Source organism: Ursus maritimus, unplaced genomic scaffold (assembly GCF_017311325.1).
Source record: "Ursus maritimus isolate PB19 unplaced genomic scaffold, ASM1731132v1 scaffold_26, whole genome shotgun sequence".
NCBI lineage: Eukaryota > Metazoa > Chordata > Mammalia > Carnivora > Ursidae > Ursus > Ursus maritimus.
Genome location: NW_024425119.1, coordinates 2,964,713 through 2,992,359, shown reverse-complemented (window position 1 = coordinate 2,992,359; position 27,647 = coordinate 2,964,713). Strand labels below are relative to the sequence as shown.

At 37.3% G+C, this 27,647-nt stretch overlaps 1 protein-coding gene across 4 annotated transcripts in view; it reads left to right on the top strand.

Annotated features, from left to right (window-relative positions):
• WNK1 (WNK lysine deficient protein kinase 1) overlaps nucleotides 1-27,647 on the top strand; it is a 151,055-nt gene that overhangs the window by 112,659 nt on the left and 10,749 nt on the right. The window contains exons 9-26 of one of the 4 annotated variants that reach the window (XM_040642016.1): nucleotides 1,227-2,456; nucleotides 4,558-4,641; nucleotides 10,091-10,237; nucleotides 11,447-11,905; nucleotides 12,661-12,942; nucleotides 13,632-13,720; nucleotides 13,823-13,985; nucleotides 14,334-14,450; nucleotides 14,779-14,952; nucleotides 15,157-15,214; nucleotides 15,351-15,473; nucleotides 16,024-17,477; nucleotides 18,568-18,651; nucleotides 20,757-20,840; nucleotides 21,496-21,556; nucleotides 24,074-24,147; nucleotides 25,466-26,127; nucleotides 26,786-26,988. In XM_040642016.1, coding sequence (XP_040497950.1) covers nucleotides 1,227-2,456; nucleotides 4,558-4,641; nucleotides 10,091-10,237; nucleotides 11,447-11,905; nucleotides 12,661-12,942; nucleotides 13,632-13,720; nucleotides 13,823-13,985; nucleotides 14,334-14,450; nucleotides 14,779-14,952; nucleotides 15,157-15,214; nucleotides 15,351-15,473; nucleotides 16,024-17,477; nucleotides 18,568-18,651; nucleotides 20,757-20,840; nucleotides 21,496-21,556; nucleotides 24,074-24,147; nucleotides 25,466-26,127; nucleotides 26,786-26,988 — 5,548 coding nt within the window. The remainder of the gene's footprint in view (nucleotides 1-1,226; nucleotides 2,457-4,557; nucleotides 4,642-10,090; nucleotides 10,238-11,446; nucleotides 11,906-12,660; nucleotides 12,943-13,631; nucleotides 13,721-13,822; nucleotides 13,986-14,333; nucleotides 14,451-14,778; nucleotides 14,953-15,156; nucleotides 15,215-15,350; nucleotides 15,474-16,023; nucleotides 17,478-18,567; nucleotides 18,652-20,756; nucleotides 20,841-21,495; nucleotides 21,557-24,073; nucleotides 24,148-25,465; nucleotides 26,128-26,785; nucleotides 26,989-27,647) is intronic. The other 3 variants (XM_040642014.1, XM_040642013.1, XM_040642015.1) reach the window with 3 other exon arrangements.

The following is a 27,647-nucleotide window of genomic DNA, read 5'->3' as shown; positions in this document are numbered from 1 at the left end:
ACACATGTAGTACATAAGATTTTCTTTGGCCCCATTTATATCTATAAAAGATCTGTCTTTTAAAGTTTTGTTACACACTGTGGGACCTTGCTGCTGCTTTTCCAGTTAGCGAATATAGTTAATATTCTGATTTAGCAATACCAAAATCTTCAGATTTTTACTTAGGAGAATGATTAACTATATAGTATTTTATGGCTTTGGGATTCTCCTTGAATAAACAGTAAAATGGGACATTCTGGTTTGAAATAGAAGCCCTCTTTCAGCTGTTGTGAAGAAGTAACAGTTAAGCTTTTTTACTAATTTGATAGGGACCATCCCTACTAAAAGAATGAAACCAATATCTACTCTTGTTAAAAAGAGTCCATGAAAGTGAATTATTATGGTGTACATTGTTTGCATTTGGCAAGGTGTAGGATTCTAAATTTAGAGTCTGATGTCTAGAACTGCCTCTGTAAATAAAAAGTGATGTTAAGTCAGTGTTTTTTATATTATCCCTTTCACTTGATTTTAACACCGAATTATTCAGCCCTTAACTAGGATCAGAAAAGTGGACATTCAGTGATTTGGCATCTGTAACATGTTTCATGTAGTAAAATTGACTGCATCTAGTTTGGCATAGACAGGAAAAGGACATTACTGTCAGTAGTCAGTAGTGTTTTTTTGTTGTCCACCAAAAATACCTCTTTTGATTTCTGGTTAGAAGGCATACTATTAGTTGATAAGAAAATAACACTGGAGCCTCTAACACAGCACAGGATAATAAGAAGATAGAATATAGGAAAACTTTGTATTGCAGTTTGAATTGAAGTATCTTACATTTTTAAAATGTTGGGCTTATATTGTCATATTGTCTTCCCTTAACTCTTATTATTTTAACTCTTTTCCACTGATGTAATTTATATTAAGTCTTAAGAGTGAGCACATTTATTGGGGGTAAAAACAGAATAAACACTTAGAAAGTTCTTCCATTTCCTTTGAGAGAGGATATTGTGGAAAAGCAGCTCTTATCTAACGCAAAGAGTCCCACAGAATAACTTTATTGACCCTGGATGTATTTAATGGATTTTTACTATGCACATAATTTCCAAAAGCATTGTTATTTCTTTATTAATTATAAATCTGGTGTAACCATTTCATAGGGTTACACAAAGCTATCCAGTTTTGCATGTCTACTGTGATTTCACATATGAATGTATGAATTACTTGTCTTATTCATGTTGATACAGCCTCAGTCCATGGCGCATCCGTGTGGGGGGACCCCAACATACCCAGAATCACAGATATTTTTCCCAACTATTCATGAACGTCCAGTTTCTTTTTCACCACCTCCCACCTGTCCACCGAAGGTGGCCATTTCCCAGCGGCGTAAGAGCACCTCCTTCTTGGAAGCCCAAACTCACCACTTCCAACCCCTGCTGAGGACTGTTGGCCAAAATCTTCTTCCACGTGTTGGCAGCCCAACTAACTGGACACCAGAGGCCGTAGTTATGTTGGGCACTACAGCCAGTAGAATAACTGGAGAGCCATGTGAGATACAGGTCCATCCTATGTTTGAACCAACTCAAGTTCACGGTGACTATAGAACTGGACTAGTACTTCCAGAAGAAGCTCACTATTTTATTCCTCAGGAAGCAGTGTATCTAGCTTACCAGGCCCAGGTGACAGAACAGTATGAGGGAATTCCATACAACTCACCAGTACTGTCAAGTCCAATGAAACAGATACCTGAACAGAAGCCAGTACAAGGGGGCCCTGCCTCAAGTTCTGTCTTTGAATTTCCATCTGGACAGGCTTTCCTGGTAGGACACCTTCAGAATTTAAGATTAGATTCTGGATTGAGTCCAGGATCTCCCCTCTCTAGTATTTCTGCACCTATCAGTACAGATGCTACACGTTTGAAATTTCACCCTGTCTTTGTTCCTCATTCTGCGCCCGCTGTGTTAACTCCTAACAATGAGAGCAGAAGCAATTGTGTATTTGAGTTTCATGTTCACACTCCAAGCTCCTCTTCAGGAGAAGGAGGAGGAGTTTTACCTCAGCGTGTTTACCGAAATCGACAGGTTGCATTGGACTTGAATCAGGAAGAACCACCTCCTCAATCAGTTGGATTACATGGCCGCCTACAGCCTGTGACTGAAGAACAGCGTAATTACCATGCCCCAGAATTGACCGTTTCTGTGGTAGAGCCTATCGGACAGAACTGGCCAATAGGAAGCCCAGAATATTCCAGTGATTCCTCACAAATTACTTCTTCAGATCCCAGTGATTTTCAATCACCTCCCCCTACAGGGGGAGCAGCTGCACCTTTTGGCTCTGACGTCTCGTTACCCTTTATCCGTCTGCCTCAGACAGTGTTCCAAGAATCCCCACTTTTCTTCTGTTTCCCCCAAGGAACCACATCTCAGCAGGTTTTATCTGCCTCATTTTCTTCAGGAGGATCTGCACTCCATCCACAGGTTATAGGAAAACTTCCACAATTCTTTTAAACTACCCTACTGTGCATCAACATTTACGTTTTCTATCCCTCCTTTCCATTTATAAGGATTATTTTTAATTTTGAGTTTCTCCTTTTGGGGGGGGGATTATAAACTACTTGTATATAAGAACAAAATATGAGAGAGAAGCTGCCTCATTTACCTATAATACGTACAAACCCTTGAAAAAGAGAACAAAAAAACTAGAATTTTAGTCACTTGTCAAAATCAGTTCTATCTGTACATAAAATAATTTCAACTTGTAGTGAAAATGTAAATGGCTGTAATTTACATTGATTATTTATAAATGCTAATGTGAAGTATTTCTTTCTCCCTAGAAACAAACATTACGAGTTTTTTAAAAAAATAGAAAGGATGACCTTTTTTTTTTTCTGTAAAACGGAAAGAATAGAAAATAGGGAAATTTTTTTAAGAGTATTGAGAATACACAAAATTTCCATTAGTGTGGAAGAATCTTAAAAGACAGAGAAAGGAAACATCTCAAGAATTTAGGAACAAATGAAAACGCCTTTTAAAATGGCATCATTTGAACAAGTCACTGTATATTATACGTCCAAATAAAATGTTAATCCATAAAATTGACTGATTCTAATTTTTAGCAACAAAGTTATAATCTAGTGTGGGTGGTGAGTTTTTGTTTTTGTTTCAAGAAAAAGATATCTCAGTCCTTGGTTCTTTCCTCAACAGATTAAATTTTGTTACTTATATATATGGGCGTATGTACTCTGTTGCGAATAAAGACAAAGTAATGGACATAATAGAATTCAACAAGTGGAGTCAGTATTAACTATTTCGTATATTCCATATATTTTATCAACTGTATTAGTCTTATAAAATCTATATAGGAGACTTTCCAAGTATGTATTCAAGGCATCATTTGGATCTTCTGAATTTTCCACTCTTACAAAGTATTGTATTCTTGATAACTTTCTTCCCATGTTCTTCCCTCATAAGAGGCATAAACAACCCCAAAAGTGTACATAAAGCATCAGTTATGTAGAATAGTTCTAAGAAGAAAAAAAGATCCCAGAAACTTGAAAATTATGGTGCATGGGCATGGAGTGTACTCGCATTAATGCACTAGCTGTTAGCCTGTACTATAAATCCTAATGTACTGCCAGCCGTTCTTCTTTAAACATTCCAAAGTAAAATGTCAGGTGGTTAATTTACAGACCTCCTGCAGGAAGAATGCGTACTTGGTAGTGGTTACGATGCAGTAGAATGGGATCTCAAATCCAAGTAAGCTTCAGAGAAACCCCTCTAAACTGAAATGGAACACCAAAGGTGGGCCTTTTCATTTCTTAACTTATTGTATAAAATCCTGTGTTCATTTCTCACTTTCTCACTTATCTTGACTTAGACGACTTCTAGGTCAGGGTTTCTCAGATTCACTACTGATGTTGTAGGTTGGATAATTCTTTGTTGTGGGTCATGGTTCTGTGCGTTGTAGGGTGTTTAGCAGCATCCTTGGCTTCTAATCACTAGATGGCTGTAGCAGTCACCTCCCTCAGTTGTGATAACCAAATGATCCCTGGGAGGGCAAAATCACTTGTAGTTTTGACAACTGTTACTCTAGATTAGTGATGATAACAGGTTTTACATTTTTGGTAAAAGTCACCATGGCACTACAAGAAGTAGCAAAAGGAACCAAATTAGCACTATCAAATACCTTTTTGTCTTTAATTATTCAGATATGGAGTTTTTTCACATCGGTAGTCATGCTACTATTTTCCTGATTACTGTATTTTCAGTAAGAATTTTATTATGAATTTTAGTGTTTTGGCCAGCTAAAATTATAGCCGGAGCACAGCAGTAGTAGGTTAAGTTTTAACCATCAGTGGTTTCTGCGTGGGATCAGGATATGCTCTGTGATATAATCCTTCTCTAACCTTTTCTTACAAAAGATGCCCCAACGGTCTCTCCCATACATACTTAATCAAGCTAATGTTTTGTTTTGCTCAAGCAAACTCTCAGGAGTTTAAATATTTATTGCAAAAGCCTGACCTCTCTATATACTTCTTTAGGGCTTCGCTAATTTGTTGTATTCACTTCTTTCCTTTAGGCACAGGGGCAAAGCCAGGGTCAACCATCCTCAAGTAGCTTAACAGGAGTTCCATCTTCCCTACCCATACAACATCCTCAGCAGGTGAGAACAACTGATTGCTACATTTTATGGATTAACAGTAGCCAAAACACTATTTAACATCTTTTCATGAATTAGATTCCTGATGTAAATAAAGGCTTGCTATGTTTTTTAAAGAAAAATCAAGGGGCATACATTTCTTGTGTTCAGTAACATTTTAGAAAATCTTTTGTTTAATGTGTTTTTAAACTATCTACTAAATTAGACATAGCATTGAGATTCAAAAGAATCATTGTTAACTGATCCATCATTCATCTGCCTTCTGAAGTAGATGATTCTACACATAATTTAACAATACAAAGAATATCAATTTCGTTCTTATATTTGTGAATCATAAAAGGAGCATTTTGCCATTGCTTTCATTGTATTTGACTCTAATAATGCTAAACTCCTATTTAATTATTTCTAATCTGTGGAATGGGGTATCAGATTTTATGATAAGAGAAATGGAATAGCTTCTTCAGTAACTTTTTAAACATTTTTTAAACTTTTGATTTGGGGAATATAATTCCCCAGGGTTCAAGGAGCTCAAAAAATTAGTACAGTGCTGTTGTATTCAACAGCAAAACTACTCATTCTGAAATTAAACATGTAGTTAATTACTGATATTAGTTATTAGTAATCATTTGCATGGGAATAATGCTTTTTGGCACTATTAAATATTTTTTAACTGTTTCAAATAAAATTTATAGTCACTACATGTGTCATAAAAACTTCCTGATGAACTATTTCATTGATAGTTCCCTACAAAGTGTGTTTTGCAACCACCAGATCATAAATTGGTTTCTCTTTCTATTAATTTTTTAAACAAAGCTTCGAATTCTTATTACAAAATAGTCTTCTGGTCCAGCATGTGATCATGAAGTCATTTGATACCAGTTTAAGATTTGATGTTCCTTGTACAAGATGAGTTTGGTTATGTGTATATTTATTTGGTGACCAATGGCCCTGTCTTACAGAATTTGCTTTGTCTTGCTCTTGCTCTTTCTTTCAGATAAGTAGCAGAATCTGTATATAATTATAGTTAAATTTGAGTAGTCATATTTTTGCCAACCTTAACAAATTCTATTTTAATTGTATTAATAATCCCTAATAAGAGTACAAACTAAGAGGCTTCTGGATGGCTCAGTCAGTTAAGCGTCTGACTCTTGATCTCAGCTCAGGTCTTGATCTCCAGGGTTGTGAGTTCAAGCCCTGCATTGGACTCCGTGGTAGACATGAAGCCAACTTAAAAAAAAGAATACAAACTAAAAGTTACATAAAGATGTTTTAGGACAGAAGCACTGTCATTGATACCACTCTTTTGTTTATCTTTGGACTCAGGCCAACACTAATAAACTGAGCAAATTTAAGTGTGTGCTCTGTTTTTCCTTTTCCAAAGGAATTTCTTATATATCTTATATGTGAGCATATATGAAGATATTAGCAAATGAAGATATTAGTTCATTGGTAAGAAAAGTATGTGGAGGTGAAGGAGGGCAATTCCATAAATGTCAGGTTAAAAGAATTAGGTAGGTAGTTGACTCTTCTGGGAAAAAAATGTAAATATGGCTATTGCTATAATACAAAATTTATGTGTCAGTGATGCTTTTTTAAGATAGTAGTATTTTGTGAATTATTTTAAATAGAGGATGGTATTTACGTTGAGTAGAACCATTAAACTGAGCCCTCAGTTTACATAAGTTTATGGAGTCTAGAATACTTCACTTTTTCAGGATTGCATAGCCACTAAGTGGATAGAACTAAAAACTACAAGTCAGAATTCAACATTTCTAGAATAGTGAGGGTTTTTTCTATATTAAAGTTCTACAAGGACTTATGATTCTGCAAAGGTGCTCAAGAAGCTCCATTTGTTTGTTTCAGCTACTAGGGTATCATGTATTTTTTTTAAAACGTTGTAAACCCTTTGTACTATATGGGTGGAGTTTTTTGGGTTTTTTTAAGATTTATTTATTTATTAGAGAGAGAGCACAAGCAGGCAGAGGGACAGGCAGAGGGAGAGGGAGAAGCAGGTTCCCCGCTGAGTAGAGAGCCCAACTTGGGGCTCAATCCCAGGACCTGAGCCGAAGGCAGACACTTAACCAACTGGGCCACCCAGGTGCCCCAGGCATTTATTTTTAGAGGTGAGTTTCACTTTACATACTATCAGTTTCCAACCCCATCTTACAAAACCGTATCTCTAGTTTTATTAGAGTGAGGAAAGAAATGTACTTCAGCTAAAATTTATTTCATGGGTTTCTGGAATGTAACCAATAAGGGATTGCTTTTCTCATGTTTTTATCAAGAGTCTTTTCCAGTGCTATACTGTATCTTAATGAGGTACCAAAAATAGCTTCCTCCTACTAGAAAACTTAGTATTTCTTTGCCATATGCCTTATAGGCCATAACCCCGCTTACTTAATAATTTCTTCCAAAGAACCATGTAGAGTCTTCAGGTATTTAACTTTCTGTTCAACTGAGGCTCATGAACATTTTTTTTTCATCAAGCACCTATAGTACATAGTCCACATAGGTTATTTGAACTGGTTTCATGAGGCAGGTTAATAAAAACATGATTCCAGGTTGCTGTGTGCAGCAATACCTGTTCAGCTGAAGTGCTGAACATTAGCCAGTGGGATTGTCAGAGACCAGTGTATTCTGCTGGCCTACCCAGAGGTGCCACTTCTCCCTAAATACTCTAAAGTAAAATTGGCATACATGCCTCTCACTCTTACTTTAAGCACAGAGTGATGGTATATGTCTATAAAACTGTTCTTTCTTGACAATTTACACACATACACACACTACTAATTAAACAAATTTTTTCCTAATTGAGTTCATGCTCCCAAGGACCATGTGCTAAATAGGCACTGAGGGTCTGTCAAGATGGAGGGATCAGATGTGACTACTTTCAAAGGAGCCTAAATAATCTAGTAAACATATCTGTTAACTCCTACAAAACAAATAAGCATAGTAGATAAGATAAGGCACTTTGCCTATATTTTTATTTAATTCTTATATGAACCCTGTAAGTACACTGTTATTATTTTCATTGTACAGATGGGAAGGCTGAGATAAGATCTGGAAAAGATGAGTAATTTATCCAAGCTTACACAGCTTATAAGAGGTAGAAACAATTTAAATCCAAGTTGCCTGACTCCACAACTCACCAGTTAACTACATCCCAGTTATGCCATAAAAGGAGAGAAATTACATCACTTTCAAGCAGGGAGGGGGGATATCAGGAAGGCTTAAGAAAGAGAGAACATTTAAACTGGACTCTGATTATAAGTTACACTCAGATGTAACAATAAAGAATATTCTAGACCAAAAGGAAAGGGAGGGGGAGACAGTGTAAGCAAGGTAAGAAGCATGAAGGTAGAAGAACTTGAGACAGAAACAAACCTTTAGTTCAGTTAAGCTAGAACATAAATAAGTGAATGTATAGGTTCATAGAAGAGCTGATTGAGTCCAAATCTTGCTGTAAGCATGGTGAGAGAGGTAATCATATGCCCATATATATATATAAGGTGGGAATTTTTTCCTCAAATTTTCCCCTCTAAGGAATGGAATCAACATATATTTAAACCTTTATCATACTTCCATATTACAGGCTTTCACTGTCCTTTATTCTGAACAATAACCAAAAAAAAAAAAAGTTAATGAAATAAAATAAAATGTGAAAACACATGTGCCTGTAAGGACCTTAAAATAGTATATATAATTGGAAATGTTTATAGACAGTATCTGACAGAATTGGTTTTACAATAAAAGCCAAGAAGTTAAACATAGATTTGGTCCTTATTCTTAAAAGAACAACTTGACTAATCCAGGTTCTGTATGTCATTGTAAACAACTTGTTTAAAGATCATTTTAAGGAGTTAATACAAAGATTACATGAATATAAACCTGTAAGACAAAAGCAAAAAAAATCCAACTGTCCTAATATATTTTTTTAAGATTTATTTATTTTAGAGCACGGGCGGGGAGGGTCAGAGGGAGAGGGAGAGAGAGAATCTCAAGTAGACTCCCCACTGAGTGCAGAGCCTGCTGTGGGGCTCAATCCCATGACCCTGAGATTATGACCTGAGCTGAAATCAAGAGTCGGTCACTCAACTAACTGAGCCACCCAGGCACCCCAACAGCTGTCCTGATATTGTTCATGATGCTTGTCACCTACAGGGAAAGTATTATGCTATGCTCCAGAAAACTAGAGGCTTCGTCGTATAGCTCCATGAACATAAAGAGACTGGTTTATTATGTGGGAAGAATTTGAATGAGAGAGATGGAGCAATATTTCTAAGATAATATATTTATGTAATATGTCATCTTATTTAGGTGTGTAAATGAACGAGTTACATAATGGTAGTGTTGTGGTGTAAATTCCTTAAAGTTAAAATATATTCAGGTTAACCAAAAAGATTTTCTAGTTTCTTTCTCAGTGGAAATACGGAAAATTATTTTGTTTTCAGAGTTGCCTTATATTTGGATATACATGATATATCTTAGTTGCTGAAAATCAGTGTTACATAATTCAGTAGCCATTTGCTCCTGATTGAAGTTAAAATAAGAATACGTTGTAGAAACAATTAAGAATAAAACAAACATGACTACTGTCAACATCATGTTTTAGCATTTGGGGGGGTGATTTTAATTGATAAAATAAGAACAAAGTAAATATCAGGAGAGCAAAAATATTATTTGCGGATTATCATCTAACAAAATCTAGGATGTTCATGAAGGTGGCCAGATTCATAATATATATAAAACAAATAACTAACCCCGGGGGTTGTGATGTACAGCAGTAGTGACTACAGTTGCTTTAGTAGTGTATATTTGAAAGTTACTAAGAGTAGATTTTAAACGTTCTCATTGCAAGAAAAAAATTGTAACTGTGTGGTGATGGATGTTAACTAGGTTTATTTTGGTGATCATTTCACAGTATATGCACATATTAAATCATTATATGTCAGTTAAATTTGTGTTTATATATATACCCACACATATAAACAAATAGCTTGTCTTTTTATCAGCAGTAGCCAGTTAGTTGTATAGACCAGTTGTAAAAGGCTGCTGGTTGTAGCATTATTTTAAGTAGCAAGAAAAAAAAGATCAACCAAAATGTTCATTATTAGGATATCGGTGCCAGTGAAAATATGGGGAGCGGGGGTTGGAGGAGAGTGGATCTATTTGGATATGTTATCTAAAGGTCTTTGTAAATGACCTACTATTAGGGCAAGAGGGGTGATAGGTGAAGAACCAGTGGTGGCTCAAATTTTGAAACATTCAAAGACTACCAGAGGAAAAAGAGAAATAAATGTAAAGGGGAATTGATGAATTTGGGTTTATGCATGTCTTAATTACTAATATTGTCATTTACAGATACAGAAGACCTTAGGCAAATGTATTTCCTTAGACCCATGCTGTTAATGACTTGAAATAAAACTGAATAATTCTATTTTATTTTCAACAGCAGGGAGTACAGCAGACAGCCCCTCCTCAACAGACAGTGCAGTATTCACTTCCACAGACATCGGCCTCCAGTGAGGCCCCTACTACACAACCAGTCAGTCAGTCTCAAGCTCCACAGGTCTTGCCTCAAGTAACAGCTGGAAAACAGGTAAACTCTTAATTTCTAAATAGAAGCTAAAAAAGAATCTCCATATAACTTTTCTCATGGTTAGGTTTCTATCCTCTCTGATGGTGAAGTACTGAAGTTGGTTATTTTCACCAAAGAAATGAACTGACAGTTGTTCCTTTTGTGCATGTCCATTGGTTAATATAAATAGGTACAAACAGCATTCACAATCCAAAAATGTTTAACTTTTAGGTTTATTAGTCTAAAGTCCGTTTGACAGGTATTTGAACTGGTGGGTTAAATAACAGTGCTTTGGTAACTGAACCTGGATATTTTCTAGAATTACATCAGCTATATCTAACATTCTAGGTTTACAACTGTACTGTATTTTTCATGTAGATTTATGCATTGTTTCCTCCTCCATTGCCTACTGACAGTAAGTCATAAAAACCCCTTATATGGAATGGTGTTTGCTCTAAGTTGTCCTTCTAATCACTTGGAAAGGGCCCTTTGGAAGGTATATTCTATTGAATGACCTTTTTTTTTTTTTAACATTGGGACTTATCCGTGTATTTTGGCAGTGTATTGTTTCTGTCGTATTTCATCGCATCTGAGATACTGTAACTGTAAAACGCACCATTATTTTATGTAGCCAGGTACTGACACACCATTAATTTTAAGATATATTGAGTTTCACAAATGTTAAAATGACCAGGCGTTAGAGAGGGGTGATTGCATCCCAGAATCAGTGAAATACGGTACTTATATACCTACTTTCATAGGCCAGTGTTAGACTTCAAAACTGTAGAAGCAACACGGATTGGAATCTAATTCCAGGGAGAAGGAGTTCATTTGAATTCCAGTAACTACTGTAACAGCAGTCATAGACTTATTGACAACAAACATGCCAAAGGCTTAGGTTATGTGAAATATATCTAAATAAAGCTGTAAAAAACAAAACAAAAAAAACTTTGCCTGTGGAAGGGTCCTCTTTTTATTGTTAAATGATGAAGCATGAGGAAAATTTTCTACAGCAGAAGATTTGAAACAGCCAGTCTATCAGCCTCTTTGTTTCCTGTTCTTTCCCTATTCTCGTGTGGCACATTAACTTACACTAATGTATGCAGGGGTTTGGGGGGTTTTTTCCTTCTTTTTGGCTAATACATAAATCTTGCTTTTGGCAGCCTTGCTTTTTTTTTTTTTTTTTTTTTTTAAAAAGTCTGTCTGTTTTGTTTTTCTTTACCTTCCCAGCTTCCAGTTTCCCAGCCAGTACCAACTATCCAAGGCGAACCTCAGATCCCAGTTGCGACACAACCCTCAGTTGTTCCAGTCCACTCTGGTGCTCATTTCCTCCCTATGGGACAGCCACTCTCTACTTCCTTACTCCCTCAGTACCCTGTCTCTCAGATTCCCATATCAACTCCTCATGTGTCTGCGGCTCAGACAGGTTTCTCATCCCTTCCCATTACTATGGCAGCTGGCGTTAATCAGCCTCTGCTCACCTTGGCTTCATCTGCTACAGCACCTGGGATCCCAGGGGGACCAACTGTGGTTCCTAGTCAGCTTCCAACCCTTCTGCAGCCTGTGACTCAGCTGCCAAGTCAGGTTCACCCACAACTTCTGCAACCAGCAGTTCAGTCCATGGGAATACCAGCTAACCTTGGACAAGCTGCTGAGGTTCCACTTCCCTCTGGAGATGTTCTGTACCAGGTATTGTGTTGGTTAGCAAAAAGGAGGGCACCAGAGGGTTTGGTTCTAATAGTAGACCATCAAGAACTTGAAAACCTAATAGTTGAATATCAGAATAACTAACAATAACAAGGTGTAGCTGATCTCAACTAAAGAAGCTAATGTAGTAAAACTCAGAGAAAAGATAGGGTAATGATGTCTGATGATTCATTTCCATTTTTCTCCAGACACTTCTTAGGAGAAAAATGGTTCTATTTGGTGTAAGCTGACTGAATGCTAGATATGGCTAATAATAGAGTATATCAGGGTACTCTTTGTTTTATAGGTAGGGTAAATAGAGTAGCCAGCATGGTACCAATAAAAAGCTTCAGGTTATTCTGTCATGATACGACTGGAATAACTGATACCTTGAAGAGTTTTTGCATTCCCCCACTTCAGATTAGCTAGAAAGTTGATATTTTTCTGAAAGGAATTATGTTTGTTCCTCCTATTTAATCTCCAGGAGGAGAAAACCCAGCATTTTATAGTTGTAGAGTCCTGTTCCCTAAATTGAAACCAGTCTACCATTTCAAGGATCATCTTTAAATCTTCTATAAATTATTAGAAAGAGATTGGGCTACTACTGTTCTTTGCTGTGTGCTCTTTTTTTGTTGAGGTGTTTGGTTTTTTTGGTGTTTTGTTTGTTTTTTTTGTTGGGTTTTTTTATGCATGTCTTACTGTTTTGCTAATTTGATGACCCAACCTGCACTAACTCACCTTCCTCGTTTCTATCACAGGGCTTTCCACCTCGACTGCCACCACAATACCCAGGAGATTCAAATATTGCTCCCTCTTCCAGCGTGGCTTCTATTTGCATCCCTTCTACAGCCCTATCCCCTCCCATGCCGACAGAAGCACTGGCTACACCGGGTTACTTTCCTACAATGGTGCAGCCTTTTGTGGAATCGAACCTTTTGGTTCCTGTGGGCAGTATAGGAGGACAGGTTCAAGTATCCCAGCCAGCAGTGAGTTTAGCACAACAAGCCCCCACTACATCCTCCCAGCAAGCAGCTCTGGAGGTAAATGGAATAACTGCATGTTTATATATAAAACATATATACACATGGGATAAAAATGACAAAGAAGAAACGTAGGTTCCCCTATTATAGAACTCATTTGGAGACTATTTTCAAACTAACTTCTAAATGACTTTTTCTTACAGCAGAATGAAATGCCAATGTGGGGGCCTTGTTGCCACTGGCTGTTCTGTTGGGAAGTGAGTGTGCCTTGGAGAAGATTAACCCTATTAGCACTTCACTTCTCTAGCTAGTACTTTAGCCATTATTCTTATCCTTTCACAAATTCTTGCCATTGGCAGTCATAAAAGTTATCTTATCCTGCTGTGCTCCCAGTAATCATTTTTGCCCTACTAGGAGAAAGATCTGAATCATCTTTGCACTTTGCTCTGCCTGCCCTGTTGCGCACTTCTAGGAAGATGCTGGCTGCATGCAAGTTGTACTTTCTCACTACCTAGCAGCTGTGTCGGCTGATGTCGCACCATGCAGTCTATACCAGAGACTTAGCTTTAGAAACTTCCTTTGGAATTGTAAGACCACTGTCTCTAGATGCTGAATACTGAGAATTACTAGTAAATTTAGTGCTTCTGGGACTTAGACGGGGGGATAAGGGGAAAAAAAGAGCTAATCGGAGATGATGAATAATAAATAAAATGTATTACTGCCAAGATTTGCATTATTTCTATTTACAGAGTACTCAGGGAGTCTCTCAAGTTGCTCCTCCAGAGCCAGTTCCAGTGGCACAGGCACAGCCTACCACTTTGGTCTCTTCTATAGATAGGTACGTAAAAGTAAAATTCTCCTTCCTTGGCTGGTAGGTAGGATGATCTAAAACTTCAAAATATTAAACCTTTAAACACTGAACTTTTTTTTTTTTTCAAAGTGCACATTCAGATGTTGCTTCAGGAATGAGTGATGGCAATGAGAATGTCCCATCATCCAGTGGAAGGCATGAAGGGAGAACTACAAAACGGCATTATCGAAAATCTGTGAGAAGTCGCTCTCGTCATGAAAAGACTTCACGTCCAAAATTAAGAATTTTGAATGTAAGTATTACTAATTTATGGGTTTTAATTTCACCCAATAATATTGTTAAATTCCATATTTTTATAGAAAGGCATTATTTACCTTTAGAAAAGAGTTTTAATGTGTAGACAGAGACTTCACATTCCTTCCAGACCCTTCAGTGGAAGATGAGGAAGTAGTGCAAGGGCTGATATTTTCTTAATGTTTTCTTGCTACCAGTTTAAGAGGTAAAGTACCAACAAGCCTTCAAGGAATAGTGGTGACATCAGGCTTAAGTTCAAGTGATAATCTGCATTCCTTTCTCAAATTCAGTAACAGCATCAAATATGGCTTCTGCAATATTAAGTACCTTTTCTTTTTCTTTTTAGGTTTCAAATAAAGGAGACCGGGTAGTGGAATGTCAGTTAGAGACTCATAATCGGAAAATGGTTACATTCAAATTCGATTTAGATGGTGACAATCCTGAGGAGATAGCAACAATTATGGTATGTCTGCATTTGGAGCTCCAGATTTTGCTTTAGTTCTTTTTCAGTATCCACTGCCCAAAGAAAATAATGTGGTATTTTGTAATCTATTTTGACAGTTACATAGTTATTTCATCGTGAATGTAATTAGCACACCAAATATGTGATTTAGAGATATTTTTGTCTAGGACATGTGTAACTCTAGGTATTGAGCTAATTTACATAGCAAATAAATGATGATACAGGTGGTATGCAGATAGGACAGAAGTCACGAGCAAGTGGCAACTGGAGTGACTTAAAACATGAGTAACACTCTACTAATCAGACCAACATCACATTTCTTGTGCAGGTGAACAATGACTTTATTCTAGCAATGGAGAGAGAGTCATTTGTGGATCAAGTACGAGAAATTATTGAAAAAGCTGATGAAATGCTCAGTGAGGATGTCAGTGTGGAACCAGAGGGTGAACAGGGATTGGAGAGTCTGCAGGGAAAGGATGACTATGGCTTTGCAGGTTCTCGAGTAAGTTCACTACCATCCCCATAGAGAAGCTTTTAAAATAATGCTGTGGTGTTAAATCTGCCGTGCACAATGTTCAGTGATACCACATTACATCTATGACTACGATTATCAAACATTTCTGTTCTTTCTGCATGTGGCCATTTGCTTTGCCCAATCTTGAAGATTGTGTTTGAGAATGAATTTGATCACTTTTGTTTGTTGTAGAAATTGGAAGGAGAGTTCAAACAACCAATTCCCGCATCTTCCATGCCACAGCAAATAGGTGAATTTCCTTTCTTTCCATGTTTGCTTTTACCTTTGACCTAAGAAGTTGTATACTAATAATGAAATCTTGAAGCTTCGTGTTGGTGACAATGTATAAATAATGCAACTACATGGTTTTGTTTCTTTTTAACCAGGCGTTCCTACCAGTTCTTTAACTCAAGTTGTTCATTCTGCTGGAAGACGGTTTATAGTGAGTCCTGTGCCAGAAAGTCGATTACGAGAATCAAAAGTTTTCACTAGTGAAATATCAGATACAGGTAAGGAGTTGCTTCTACCACAAACCTCTATTAATCCTACAGCATTTCTGCTATATTAGAAGGTTGGTTATTAAGCAGTAGTTCAAATAATGACATAGACAATAAAGAAGAGTAGAAAGTTGAGATTATAATCAGTAGACAAACATATGGGGGAGAGAAATAGATGATGAATAGAGGGGATTAAAAGGCAAGAGCCAGAGAGGCCAACCGCACTAGATGCAGCCTGTGTAATAGATGCTGTGTCCATATGGTAGTATGCGTTCATTTCTCCATTTAGGATTATTGTAGATACTTTGTGGTGACTTTTTTTTCCTTTTTTCCTCTTCATTAAATTTTTTTGCCCCTCGAAATAGATATTCATACAAGCTAACTTATTTTGATCAAACTGCTCTTTTACTTTGCTGTTTTAGAGCCTGTCATTTCCTTAGGAGAAGTTTTAAACCTTGTTGGTATGTGGCAATGTCGGTAATCCAAAAATAGACTGTTAGGACAATTTTGAATCCACCCTTTTAAAATGGACTGGTTCTGAATTTTGTGTTTTCCTTTGCAGTTGCTGCCTCTACTTCTCACGGCGCTGGAATGAACTTGTCTCACTCTGCTTCATCCCTTAGCCTACAGCAGGCCTTTTCTGAACTTAGACATGGCCAGATGACAGAAGGGCCCAACACGGCACCTCCCAACTTCAGTCACACAGGACCAACGTTTCCAGTAGTCCCTCCTTCCATGAGTAGCATTGCTGGAGTCCCAACCACAGGAGCAGCCGCCACACCTTCAGTATCAGTCCCTGCAACTAGCAGCCCTCTTAATGACATTTCCACATCAGTAATTCAGTCTGAGATTCCAGTGCCCACTGAGACAGGGATTGGTGGAGTTGCCACCGGCACAGGTGTGATACCCTCAGGTGGTCTCCCTGTACCACCTGTATCTGAATCACCAATATTTTCCACTGTGGTTTCAAGCATCACAGTACCCTCCGTTGTCTCGATGTCAGCAACATCCCAGCCAGTTCAGGCTCCCACACCTGGGAGCGCTGTTTCTAGCATAGGCACTTTGCCCTCTATACCAGTTTCAACAGCTTTAGCCCCTGCAGCGGGCAGTGCTGCTGCCCCGGCTGCTAAGCCTCCACCTGTACCATCTCAGCAGGCGGCAGGCAGCACTGCTGGGGCAGCCACGTTAACATCTGTTCCTGTCACCATTCCATTCCCAAGCGTAGCTTCACAGCCCTCTCTGCAGCTTAGCAGTAGCACCTCTGCTCCAACTCTAGCTGAAACAGTGGTGGTCAGTGCACACTCGCTAGATAAAACATCTCATAGCAGTACAACTGGATTGGCGTTGGCCCTCTCCGCATCATCTTCTTCCTCCCCTGGAGCAGGATTATCTAGTTCTATTTCTCAGCCCGGTGGGGTGCATCCTTTGGTCACCCCATCAGCTATAGCTTCTACTCCTGCCCTTCCTCAAGCAGCAGGACCTACTTCCACACCTTTATTGCCCCAAGTATCTAGTATCCCACCCTTGGTACAACCTGTTGCCAGTGTGCCTGCCGTGCAGCAGACACTAATTCATAGTCAGCCTCAACCAGCTTTGCTTCCCAACCAGCCCCACACTCACTGTCCTGAAATAGATGCTGACTCACAGCCCAAAGCTCCTGGAATTGATGACATAAAGACTCTAGAGGAAAAGCTGCGGTCTCTCTTCAGTGAACACAGCTCATCTGGAGCCCAGCATGCGTCTGTCTCACTGGAGACGTCACTGGTAGGAGAGACCACTGTCACCCCAGGAATCCCAACCACTGCTGTTGCACCAAGCAAGCTCATGACTTCCACTACAAGTACATGCTTACCACCAACCAGTTTGCCATTAGGTACAACTGGTTTGTCAGCTATGCCAGTGGTCACACCTGGGCAGGTTTCTACCCCAGTCAGCTATGTGTCAGCCCCAGTCAGCACTACACCAGGAGTGAAAGCTGGAACTGCTCCATCAAAGCCACCTTTAACTAAAGCTCCAGTAAGATTCTTGTTTTGAAATAATATGATAAATATGATCATTCTTTCCCCCACCCCCATAAATGCATTTTTTTCAATTCAGCCTTGGAAATTAGAAGTGTAGTTATAAAGATAACCTGGCCTGTATTAGACATTTGATATTCATTAAATAAATTGAAAATGATTTTAGGATATATGACATTAAACACAAGATACTTTTGAAATATGGCAGGATTTTCTAAGAGTGTATAATAGGTAAAATACAGACATTTCTTCCTAATTGGTACCAGCTAAAGAAATCTGTATCCCAAAAGGAAGCTAAATGCTTCTGCTAGCAATTATACATAGTAATAGCAGTTCACAGCCTTTGTTTCAGTGAGAATGAAGCGAATTTTCTGCTTTGCTTAGATTCCACAGATACACAATTTGGGGTTTATAAAAAATTGGAAGTTGGCAATGAATTTCATATAGAGGAAAAAAGAATCTAATCCTGGGAATAAAATAACTACAATATGTTTTCTAATTCTGCTGTGGTGGATTTCCTCTCGTTCTGCCGTCTTCCATCTTCCTGATCTGCTCCAAATAACAAGGCTGTGTTTTTTCTACTATATTTTGTGCTTCACTCATCTTTCTGCTTTGCCATGGATTGTAAAAATCTTTTTATAGTAGGGTAATAATAGAGGCTTTGTACAAATTGTTTGATAGTATTAGATTTCTGATGACTTTGTTATCAGACTTGACCTTTGGTTATTTCTGAATTGTATTGTTTTCGCAGTAAAGTGATGATAACTATACCAAAACGGTGGCTTGAGAATATCTGGACTGTGCTTCTCATGTCCTTAAAGCCTTTGATTCTGTTTTCCCTAGGGAATAACCTTTTACTAAATTTTCCTATTCATCTTATTGGTATGCGATAGTAACCCCTCTAATAATATCATGGTTATAATGTCCTTTATTTAAGATAGATACCAGAATATAAGCCAGGTGACAAGCATGGCTTAACTATAGATACATTTTACTCTTTCTACATTGGAATTAGTTGATTTGCTCTCCAGTGTGCAGTCTTTACTCTTAGTGTCTCATGGACTTGAATTTCCCTTCATTGTCTGTAGGTGCTGCCAGTGGGTACTGAACTTCCAGCTGGTACTCCACCCAGCGAGCAGCTGCCACCTTTTCCAGGACCTTCACTAACTCAGGTGCCCTGCCCCAAGCCTTGGCAGATTTCTTCTTGTACCCCTACTTTTCTTTCACAAAGCTTATTTAAATTCTCCATTGCATGATCTTGGCTTCTGGCTCCTCTTTGGTTTTGACTTAGTAACAACTTTTTTCTAAAGCAGTGTAGCTAATTATCCAGGCCCTATTTAAAGTGAGAAGCTTCATGGTTCTTTTATTTATTGATATTGCTTCAAGGTCTAGAAAACATTTGGTATTAATCTTTTTTCATATTTTATGAAGGAAGAAAATGGCAGGGTTTACATTTTACCAGACAAATATAACTCCTATCATTCACAGTTTTGTAGAGTGAAATTGCATCTAAGGACTGAGATTAGGTTCTTGACTATTGTGGAAGAAAAAACTTACAAGTAATCAAAATTAACTTTGAAAGTTCCTTAAGAAAAGATATCACACTGATAGCTGATAATGCCCCTTTTCTGTGAGTTCAGTCAACCAGTTTTTTCTTGAATGTTTCACATTTCTTTTGACAACCTCATAAAGTAATTGGCTTATGTATAGGTGGAAATAAGGGTCATGCTTCATGAAAAATATGTATTATATCTTTCAGTACAAAACCCACCCGGCTCAGTTAGCATGAGATTACTCATCCAGGAACTGACACCAATGACATGAATGTTAATTTCCTATCTCACACTCAGTTCTGACATTGGTTAGAACTGCCTGCAATATTTAAATTATTGTTTCCCTTTCCCACCCTACTCCACCACCCCACAATTTAGTTGAATTCCCATAAGGAAAGTACTTACTATGAATTCATTATAACCCTGAAAAAGCTCCTGCCCTGAGACAAAGTAGTAAACACTGAAACTAAATCAGTGATTTATTTTAAAATTGTGTCTAAGGAAAACATGATGAATTTCTAACTTGAGAAATCTGAATTTATCCCTACTTATATAATCCTAGATGTACTGTAGAACATAACTTAAGGAACTGGCCTGAATAAAGTAATAACTCCAAAGAGAACTCACTCCATCAGCCATTAAATTTTGGAAAAAATACGTTGTGATATTCTGTAAATGAGAGGTTTTACACCTATTTTCTCATTAAAAACATGTATTCGGACTCCTAAGAGGGCTCAAATGTGACAAGAAAGAGCCAATAAGATCGGGGACGGGCTGGTAGTGAGGGTAAGTGGATAATGCCTGCATATAGAGGGAGAAAGATAAATGAAGCCTTCAGAAGAATAGGTTGATAGAAGCCAAGATAGATGTGGGATTACAGTCTGTGTCAAAGGTAAAAAGTTAACGGCCTTGGGGTGGATGGTAGTAAGACCTGGTTAACAGGATGAAATGTCCAAACCTCCAGTTCCTTCTAGCTGCCATCTGTAGGGTGTAAGAAGTATAGATTATTAAGATTTAAAGAAAATAGTACCCCTTGATAGTGACAGGATATGTTAATGCCATTCATAAGGACAAGTTCTCAGAAAGATGTACCAAACTGAAAGGAAAATAGGGAACATGTGATAAAATTAATCTACTGATAGATCTTGATAAATTTATCAGAATTTTTTTTAAGATTTTATTTATTTATTAGAGGCAGAGTGAGAAAAATAGCAAGAGAGAGCATGAGCAGGGAGGAGAGGGAGAAGCAGACTCCCCGCTGAGCAGGGAGCTGACATGGGGATCGATCCCTGGGATCATGACCTGAGCCAAAGGCAGACACTTAACTGAGCTACCTGGGCACCCCTATCAGAATGTTTTTAAAGAAAGGACAGAATGTTTAACGAGAGGACAAATAGAAACTTTTTTATCACTTTAAGTAACATCAGACATAGAAGGTAAGGAGACTTCAAAACTGTAAAAACATAAATGTAACTGAATTTCTCTAAGGCTTGGGGAATTGACATAAATCATTCAAGCAATATAAGTTAAATTTAGTATATTGAGTTTTACATTCAGTGAACAAATATTATGTTGTGTCAGTCTAAAGCATCAAACAGTATTCCTATATAGATTGGCTACATATAGTGTCTCTGACTATGCCAGAGCATCCAACCGTGTTCTTATATAGTTTGGCTCTATATATGTTGGATCTGACTCTATTTATTGTGCTTGTTTTTGTTCAGTCCCAGCAACCTCTGGAAGATCTTGATGCTCAGTTGAGAAGAACACTTAGTCCAGAGACTATTGCAGTGACATCCACAGTTGGTGTAAGTTTTGAAAATCTTGACATCTTTCCATAACCCTAATGTATCATATTCCCAGAGCATATACTGGTAACCTGTTAATACCATTAACACCTACAGAGTTAAAAGTGTTAATTCAGAGTCTTTGCTTGTTCCAACAAACAGAAATGAGGCAGATGAATGTAAGATTAACGACTGACCCAGTGGTGTAACTATGGAAAAGATTTTATTTACTTGAAAAATACTTTTCTTGTCTTACCTCTGGTTAGAATCATAAATCCTATGGATTTTGCATTTATGCTTTGGAGGAAGCTGTACTTTAAAAGTTTTAACTTCTTCCTTTTAAGCTTGTGACACAATGTTCTGATTAAAACTTTTTTTCTGTGAGTATCCAAGTTATACTCTTAAGTTCTTAAGTATCCCATGAGAAAAATGAAGAAAACAATATAGAAACAACTCAGAATTTCTTCCTTTTAAAAATCTTTTTTTTTTTTTTTTTTACATCAGACTTCTTTTTAGGCTGGGAAAAAAAAATAGAAAACTCCCTTGGATGTGTTTCTTCACATATACTATATTTCTTTTGCCCTTTATAAAGACCAGAGGAAAGGCCGCATGGCAAAAGTTTAAAGAGTGACTGAAGCTAGGGATTTTGTGGTATCTGTGTGTATGTGTTTTGCAGCCTATGTCCGTGGTGGCTCCGACAGCAGTTACGGAAGCAGGAGCACAGCCTCAGAAGGATGGTGAGAAGCATCCCTCTTCCTCTTATGTTACCATCTCCAGTCCTCTCTGTAAAGTTATAGGGGTTACTATTTCCAAGACTTTCTTAAGAATGTAGGTGTATTTGAAACCGTTCTAAAAATCATTTTTCTGAATTTCATAGCTGAGGAGCATCAATACTAACATCTAGAACTTGTCGGATTAGCAAATTGATGAATCTTTTATGTTGTGTTTGTTTGTTTTCAAAGGGGGCATGCAAAAGGTAATGATAGTTTCTTGGAATAAGACCCTTTGTTATTAGCTGGGCCAGATACTTGGTAAGAGAGAGAAGGAAATTCAGGCATACTTACAAAAGTTAATTTACCTTAAAACCTCTTGGCTTTTGTGACACTAGATAGAGATAGAGATAATCTTAAATAACATGGATGGTAGAAATACAAATATAAGATTTTAATCAGTTTAAGCATTTTTTTTATCTATTTCTGGAGTCTTTAGAATTGGCATCATATATATAGTCTCTTTAGAAAGGCATATTTCCAACTTAATTTTGTAAAAATAACCGATACCAATAATTTAACATTTTCATGAGCATGCACTAGGTCATAAGTTCATATCAACTACTTCTTCTCTAAAGTTTTGTTGTGAATCTCTTTTCATGACATCACCGTGAATCCCCCAGAAGCTAGGAAATTTAAAGCTTTTATTTTCTGTTACCTTTTCCCTTAGAACCATTTATATTCAGAAGCAGAAATAGTTCACGTGACTTGTACTTATTCAGTGTGATTTTGTAGAGCACTTGCTTAATATTTTTCCTTTTTATATAGTTTATCCATTCTCCTCACTACCACCTACACAGATAGATTTCCCTGTGTAACTATTAATAAGATTTACCTGGAATGCTCAGCTTTCTTTCTTCCTTAAATTCTAAATTTCACTTCAAACCTCTCTCAATTATTTTCAAGACAATTATATTCTGAATTAGCTCTCTCCTTTTAAAAGAGGTGACTTGAAAATCAGTTGACAGACCAGAAAAGTCTAGAAATGCACAAACTGTAAGAGAATGTAGAGCATGAAAACAGTGGGCTTTCAAATCAGTGACTAAATGTTGGGATGTTTCAGTAAATGCTTTGTGACAACTGGACAGCCATCTGGGAAAAAAGCAAAAAAATAAATCACCAGCCTCAGCCAAAATAAATTCCAAATGGATCAAAGATGGAAAATGATTTTATAAAACAGTACTGTAACAAAACATAAAAGGAATCTTTTTCTTCTCCTTTTTCTTTTTTTTAACTGTTGAGCAGGGTCAAAAAACTTTCTATAAAAGGCCAAGAAGTATATATTTCAGGCTTTGGTGGCTGTGTAGTCTCTGTCGCAATTACTCGAATCTCCTGTTGTAGCCCAAGAGCAGCATAGATGGTACACGAATGAATGAGTTTGGCTCTGTAGTCTAGCAAGATTTATTTACAGAAACAAGCTGTGGGCTGAATTTGGTCCATGTTCATAATTTGCTGATCCCTCATACAGAGAAAGGTGTTACTACTACATTTAATACTCAGCCCAGAAGCACAATAGATTCAAAATTTTGTGCATGGAAAAAAAATGCCATCAGGTCCAAAGATAATGAAAAACTGGGTTGGGGGGGGTGTATTCATATCACAAAAAAGACTAGTAAGTGATAGCATTTCTTACCTCTCACTGGTAAATTCAGAAGTTTAATAGCCACCAGTGACTTGATACAACCTCTTTGGAGATCAGTTTAGTAATGTCTACAAAGTTTTAAATGGGTATGATTCAGCATGTCCATTTTTAGGTATTTATTCCACAGATCTATAAGAAAATATTTGTTAGAGCACTTTTGTAATAGCAGGTTCTTAAAAACTTAAATGTCCATCAGCAGAAGTCTGCTTAAAATATGGTATATTTGCATACGTACAGTAGGCAGACAGACCTAAAACACTATGCAGCCATTAAAAAGAATGAGACATCGATGTGGAATGCTCTCCAAGATACATTGTTAAAATATCAAAATCAGTGTTGTATAAAATACAACTTACTAGTTGTGTAAAATAAAGAAAATGCTGGTATATGTCTACATTATCTCCAGAAAAGAAAAAAAAAAACCTCAAATGATTGTCCCTAGAGAGGAGGACCCAGGTGACTTTAAAGTTGCTCAGAACTATTTATCAGTGATTCTGACACTTGTACTTCCTGGTCTAGGATTTTTGCCTAGGTATTGCCTAAACCAGTTTGTCATAGTGATTTTCATTTAAAAATGGGTCTTTAATATGCTAGGTAAAATCTCATCCTTTCTCTTCATTTACTTATATCTGTCTTTGAGTTAAAGAATGAGTAATTGAATTCTGACTGCCTGTTAACCAAAGTTTTTGTAGTATCTCTTGTGTTGTCCTTGCCTCAAACAATTTTCCTCACCTGATACATAGTTTTATTTTGCTGTGTTTCTGGCAAAAGGGAAAGGAAGCTAACTAAAGAAAGATGCAAGTTTAATTTAAGTTCTTTTTCTCCTCATATACTTGTTTCAGTTTCTCAGATCGTAGAAGGTCCTGTCCTAGCAACTAGTTCAGGAACTGGTGTTTTTAAGATGGGACGATTTCAGGTGAGATAACCACTTTTCCTTGCCTTGATTTCCTCTTTGGGGTGAATAAGTATGTAATAAAATTATTACTTAACTTTGGGACATAATTGCCAATTTAATGATACATCTCTGTTCTTTAGCTCTTTATCATTTTCTCCTCTTAAAAATAATACATGCAAAAAAAAAAAAAATACATGCTGGGGTCCTTGGCTGGCTCAGTTGGAAGAGCGTGTGCCTTGAGGTGGGGGTCATGAGTTCGAGCCCCACATTGGGGGAAGAGATTACTAAAAATAAGTAAATAAGTAAACTTTAAAAAATAATAAAGAATTAAAGAAAATACAGAATACTTAATGTAGTAAAGAAACCGTAAACTATCTACCCATCCCCCCCCCTTCCTCTTTCAGGGTTTACTTTTTAGGGTGTGTGTTTCCTTCCATTCCTTTTTCTGTGCACATGTGTGTATCTACAATTGACCCTGCTGCTTCTCTGAATGGTATTTCATGGCTTTTTCCCCCATCTTTTTTGTTTACCTAACTCATTCTCCTGTTGTTAGTCATTAGGTGGTTTCTGATTTTTCCAGCATAGTAAGGTAACAGGAAACATTTTTGTATATAAAAACACTTTCCGTGTTTAGGATAATTTTTTTGGATTAATTTCTGAAGTGAAAATCCTGCATCAGGTGATACCATATCATTAATTTTCCCAGCTGGTCCAACCGGTGATTTTTACTTTTTTCACAACTGCTTTCCGGTTATTCTCGGGATAGCACTGGGAGTTGGGGTAGTAGTGGATCCTCCTTCTAGTCCCATTCAGTTGTGTTGATTCTTGATGCTTAGTTGGCATTTAACATTTATTGGATTTAATGTTTGTAGTTTTCATATTCACAAGCAACTTTCAAGATTCTATTCCCTGTTATTTATATTTCCACAAAGACATAAATCTAAGCCCTGTCTATAACATGAGATATGAAATAAATTATTTACTTAGTAAGCTTAGCCAGCCACTGAGAGTCTATATACCTAATCTGTACATCTCAGTACAGATATGTTGTTCTCTATAATGGTATTCCATTTATTTTCACAGTGAAGATGGAGGGACTTACGTAAAGACATCCCAACCTATTCACTGGGAAATAAAGTAATTCACTTTTTTAAGATTTTCTTTTTTAAGTAATCTCTACACCCAATGTGGGACTTGAACTCAGAACCCCGAGATCAGGACTCATATGCTGTACTGACTGAGCCAGCCAGACACCGCTCAGTTTTTTTTTATGGTCCATTTAAAAAATTGAATATGGGGGGCTTTGTTTTTTAATCTCAGTTTGGTCTCTTTCTGTCAGGTTTCAGTTGCAACGGATGATGTCCAAAAAGAGGGTAAAAATAAGTCAGAAGATACAAAGTCTGTTCATTTTGAATCCAGTACTTCAGAGTCCTCAGTGCTATCAAGTAGTAGTCCAGAAAGTACCGTGGTGAAGACAGAGCCTAATGGGATAACCGTCCACGGCATTTCATCAGATATGCCAGATAGTGCCCACAAAACTCCGGCCTCAGAAGCAAAGTCAGAAACTGGGCAGCCCACCAGGGTAGGACGTTTTCAGGTGACAACTACAGCAAACAAAGTAGGTCGCTTCTCTGTATCAAGAACTGAAGACAAGATCACTGAGGCAAAGAAAGAGGGACCAGCAGCATCTCCTCCTTTTATGGATTTGGAACAAGGTGTTCTCCCTGCTGTGATACCAAAGAAAGAAAAGCCTGAACTATCAGAGCCTTCGCATCTGAATGGTCCATCTTCTGACCTGGAGGCCGCCTTCCTTAGCAGGGATGTGGATGATGGTTCAGGTAGTCCACACTCCCCCCATCAGCTGAGCTCCAAGAGCCTGCCTGTCCAGAATCTAAGTCAAAGCCTTAGTAATTCATTCAACTCCTCTTACATGAGTAGTGACAATGAATCAGATATCGAAGATGAAGATTTAAAATTAGAGCTGCGAAGACTACGAGAAAAGTAAGTGTATTTTCTTCTGTGAAAGAATAATGGCAGAACTGTATTAAGACCTAGCTCCTGGCGCCTAGATTAGTATTCTTTTTACTGCAATATGCTTATATCTCATTTTTTTTAAAGAGAGGATGATACGCAAAAGCTAATTATCTGAATGTAGTTCTCATTAGGTCTCTTATATTTATAGGGACCCATAGCATTTCTACTTCTAGAACTTCTTCACCTTTTGTTATTGTTGTTTTTGTTAATAGCACTCTTTATCGTTATTAATCTAATTTATTTACTAGTCTACCAAATGAATCCAGTAATGGCACTGGGATGTAGATTATGTTGGCAGGTTTTATAGGTCATATTTGACGAACTGGGTCAGAGTAGCAATTCAGTACTCCTGTATATAGCCTCAAAAGTCAGGAAGCCTTTTCTCCTAACATCAACTATTTGTTGTTGGTTAGGAGCTTGTTGGAATTTGGCTTGGGTAATGGAGGCCAACAATATGAGATGACGAACTAGAATTTCAAGGTAGTAGAAATTAGGTGAAGTATATTGGGGGGGCGGATCATGAGTAAGTAAATACTTGAATGGAGATTAAAGAACATGTTATTAAATCTTAATCGAACAAAAGTGGTTATAATGTTTTTGAACTATATTTGGTTATCTTTCATAGACATCTTAAAGAGATTCAAGATCTGCAGTGTCGCCAGAAGCATGAAATTGAATCTTTGTATACCAAACTGGGAAAGGTTCCCCCTGCTGTCATTATTCCCCCAGCTGCCCCCCTTTCAGGGAGAAGAAGGCGACCCACTAAAAGCAAAGGCAGCAAATCTAGTCGCAGCAGTTCCTTGGGGAATAAAAGCCCCCAGCTTTCAGGTAAAAAAGCCACGGACCAGGTCAGCCTTGGCTGTCCCATCTTTTGTTTCTGTCTCCAACTCTATATGTAACCTATTGAACATTTGTTGTTTTTGTTAAATTTGAAAGGAGTTTGACTTCCCTAATATTTTTGCTTCCTTGACTTTCCACTCCCCCTGTTTATAATACCTCTTTTTATTGAGTCTATGAAAATAGATTGGATGAGTACAATGGCTTATTCCATTGTGATCCATATCACTACCATTTATGGTTGTCCTTAAAGATAAATAATTTAGCATTACCTGGTTACTCATATAATCCACATTTCACCAAACTCACAGGCAAATGGAAGAAAATACACTGTTCTTTAGTAAAGTTCAGGTAGATTTTTCCTTTCAATGAATGAATTATTCATAATTGCCACTGGGATGAATGTAAATTTCATATATGTCTTAGGTGGTAATTTTCTTGATTAAAGTTATTATTTCATTTATCTGTATTGAAATAAAGAACTTGCTAGTGGTTATAATAAAAAATAGTTAAATTGCAGTATCTTGTAATGAACTATAGTTTGTCTATTTTAATTATGATAGAATTTTTACCCTTTGGTGAAATTATGACAATGTTAACATAGTTGAAAAGTGAAAAAGACTGAAATAAGTTTGTACCCATATTTACTC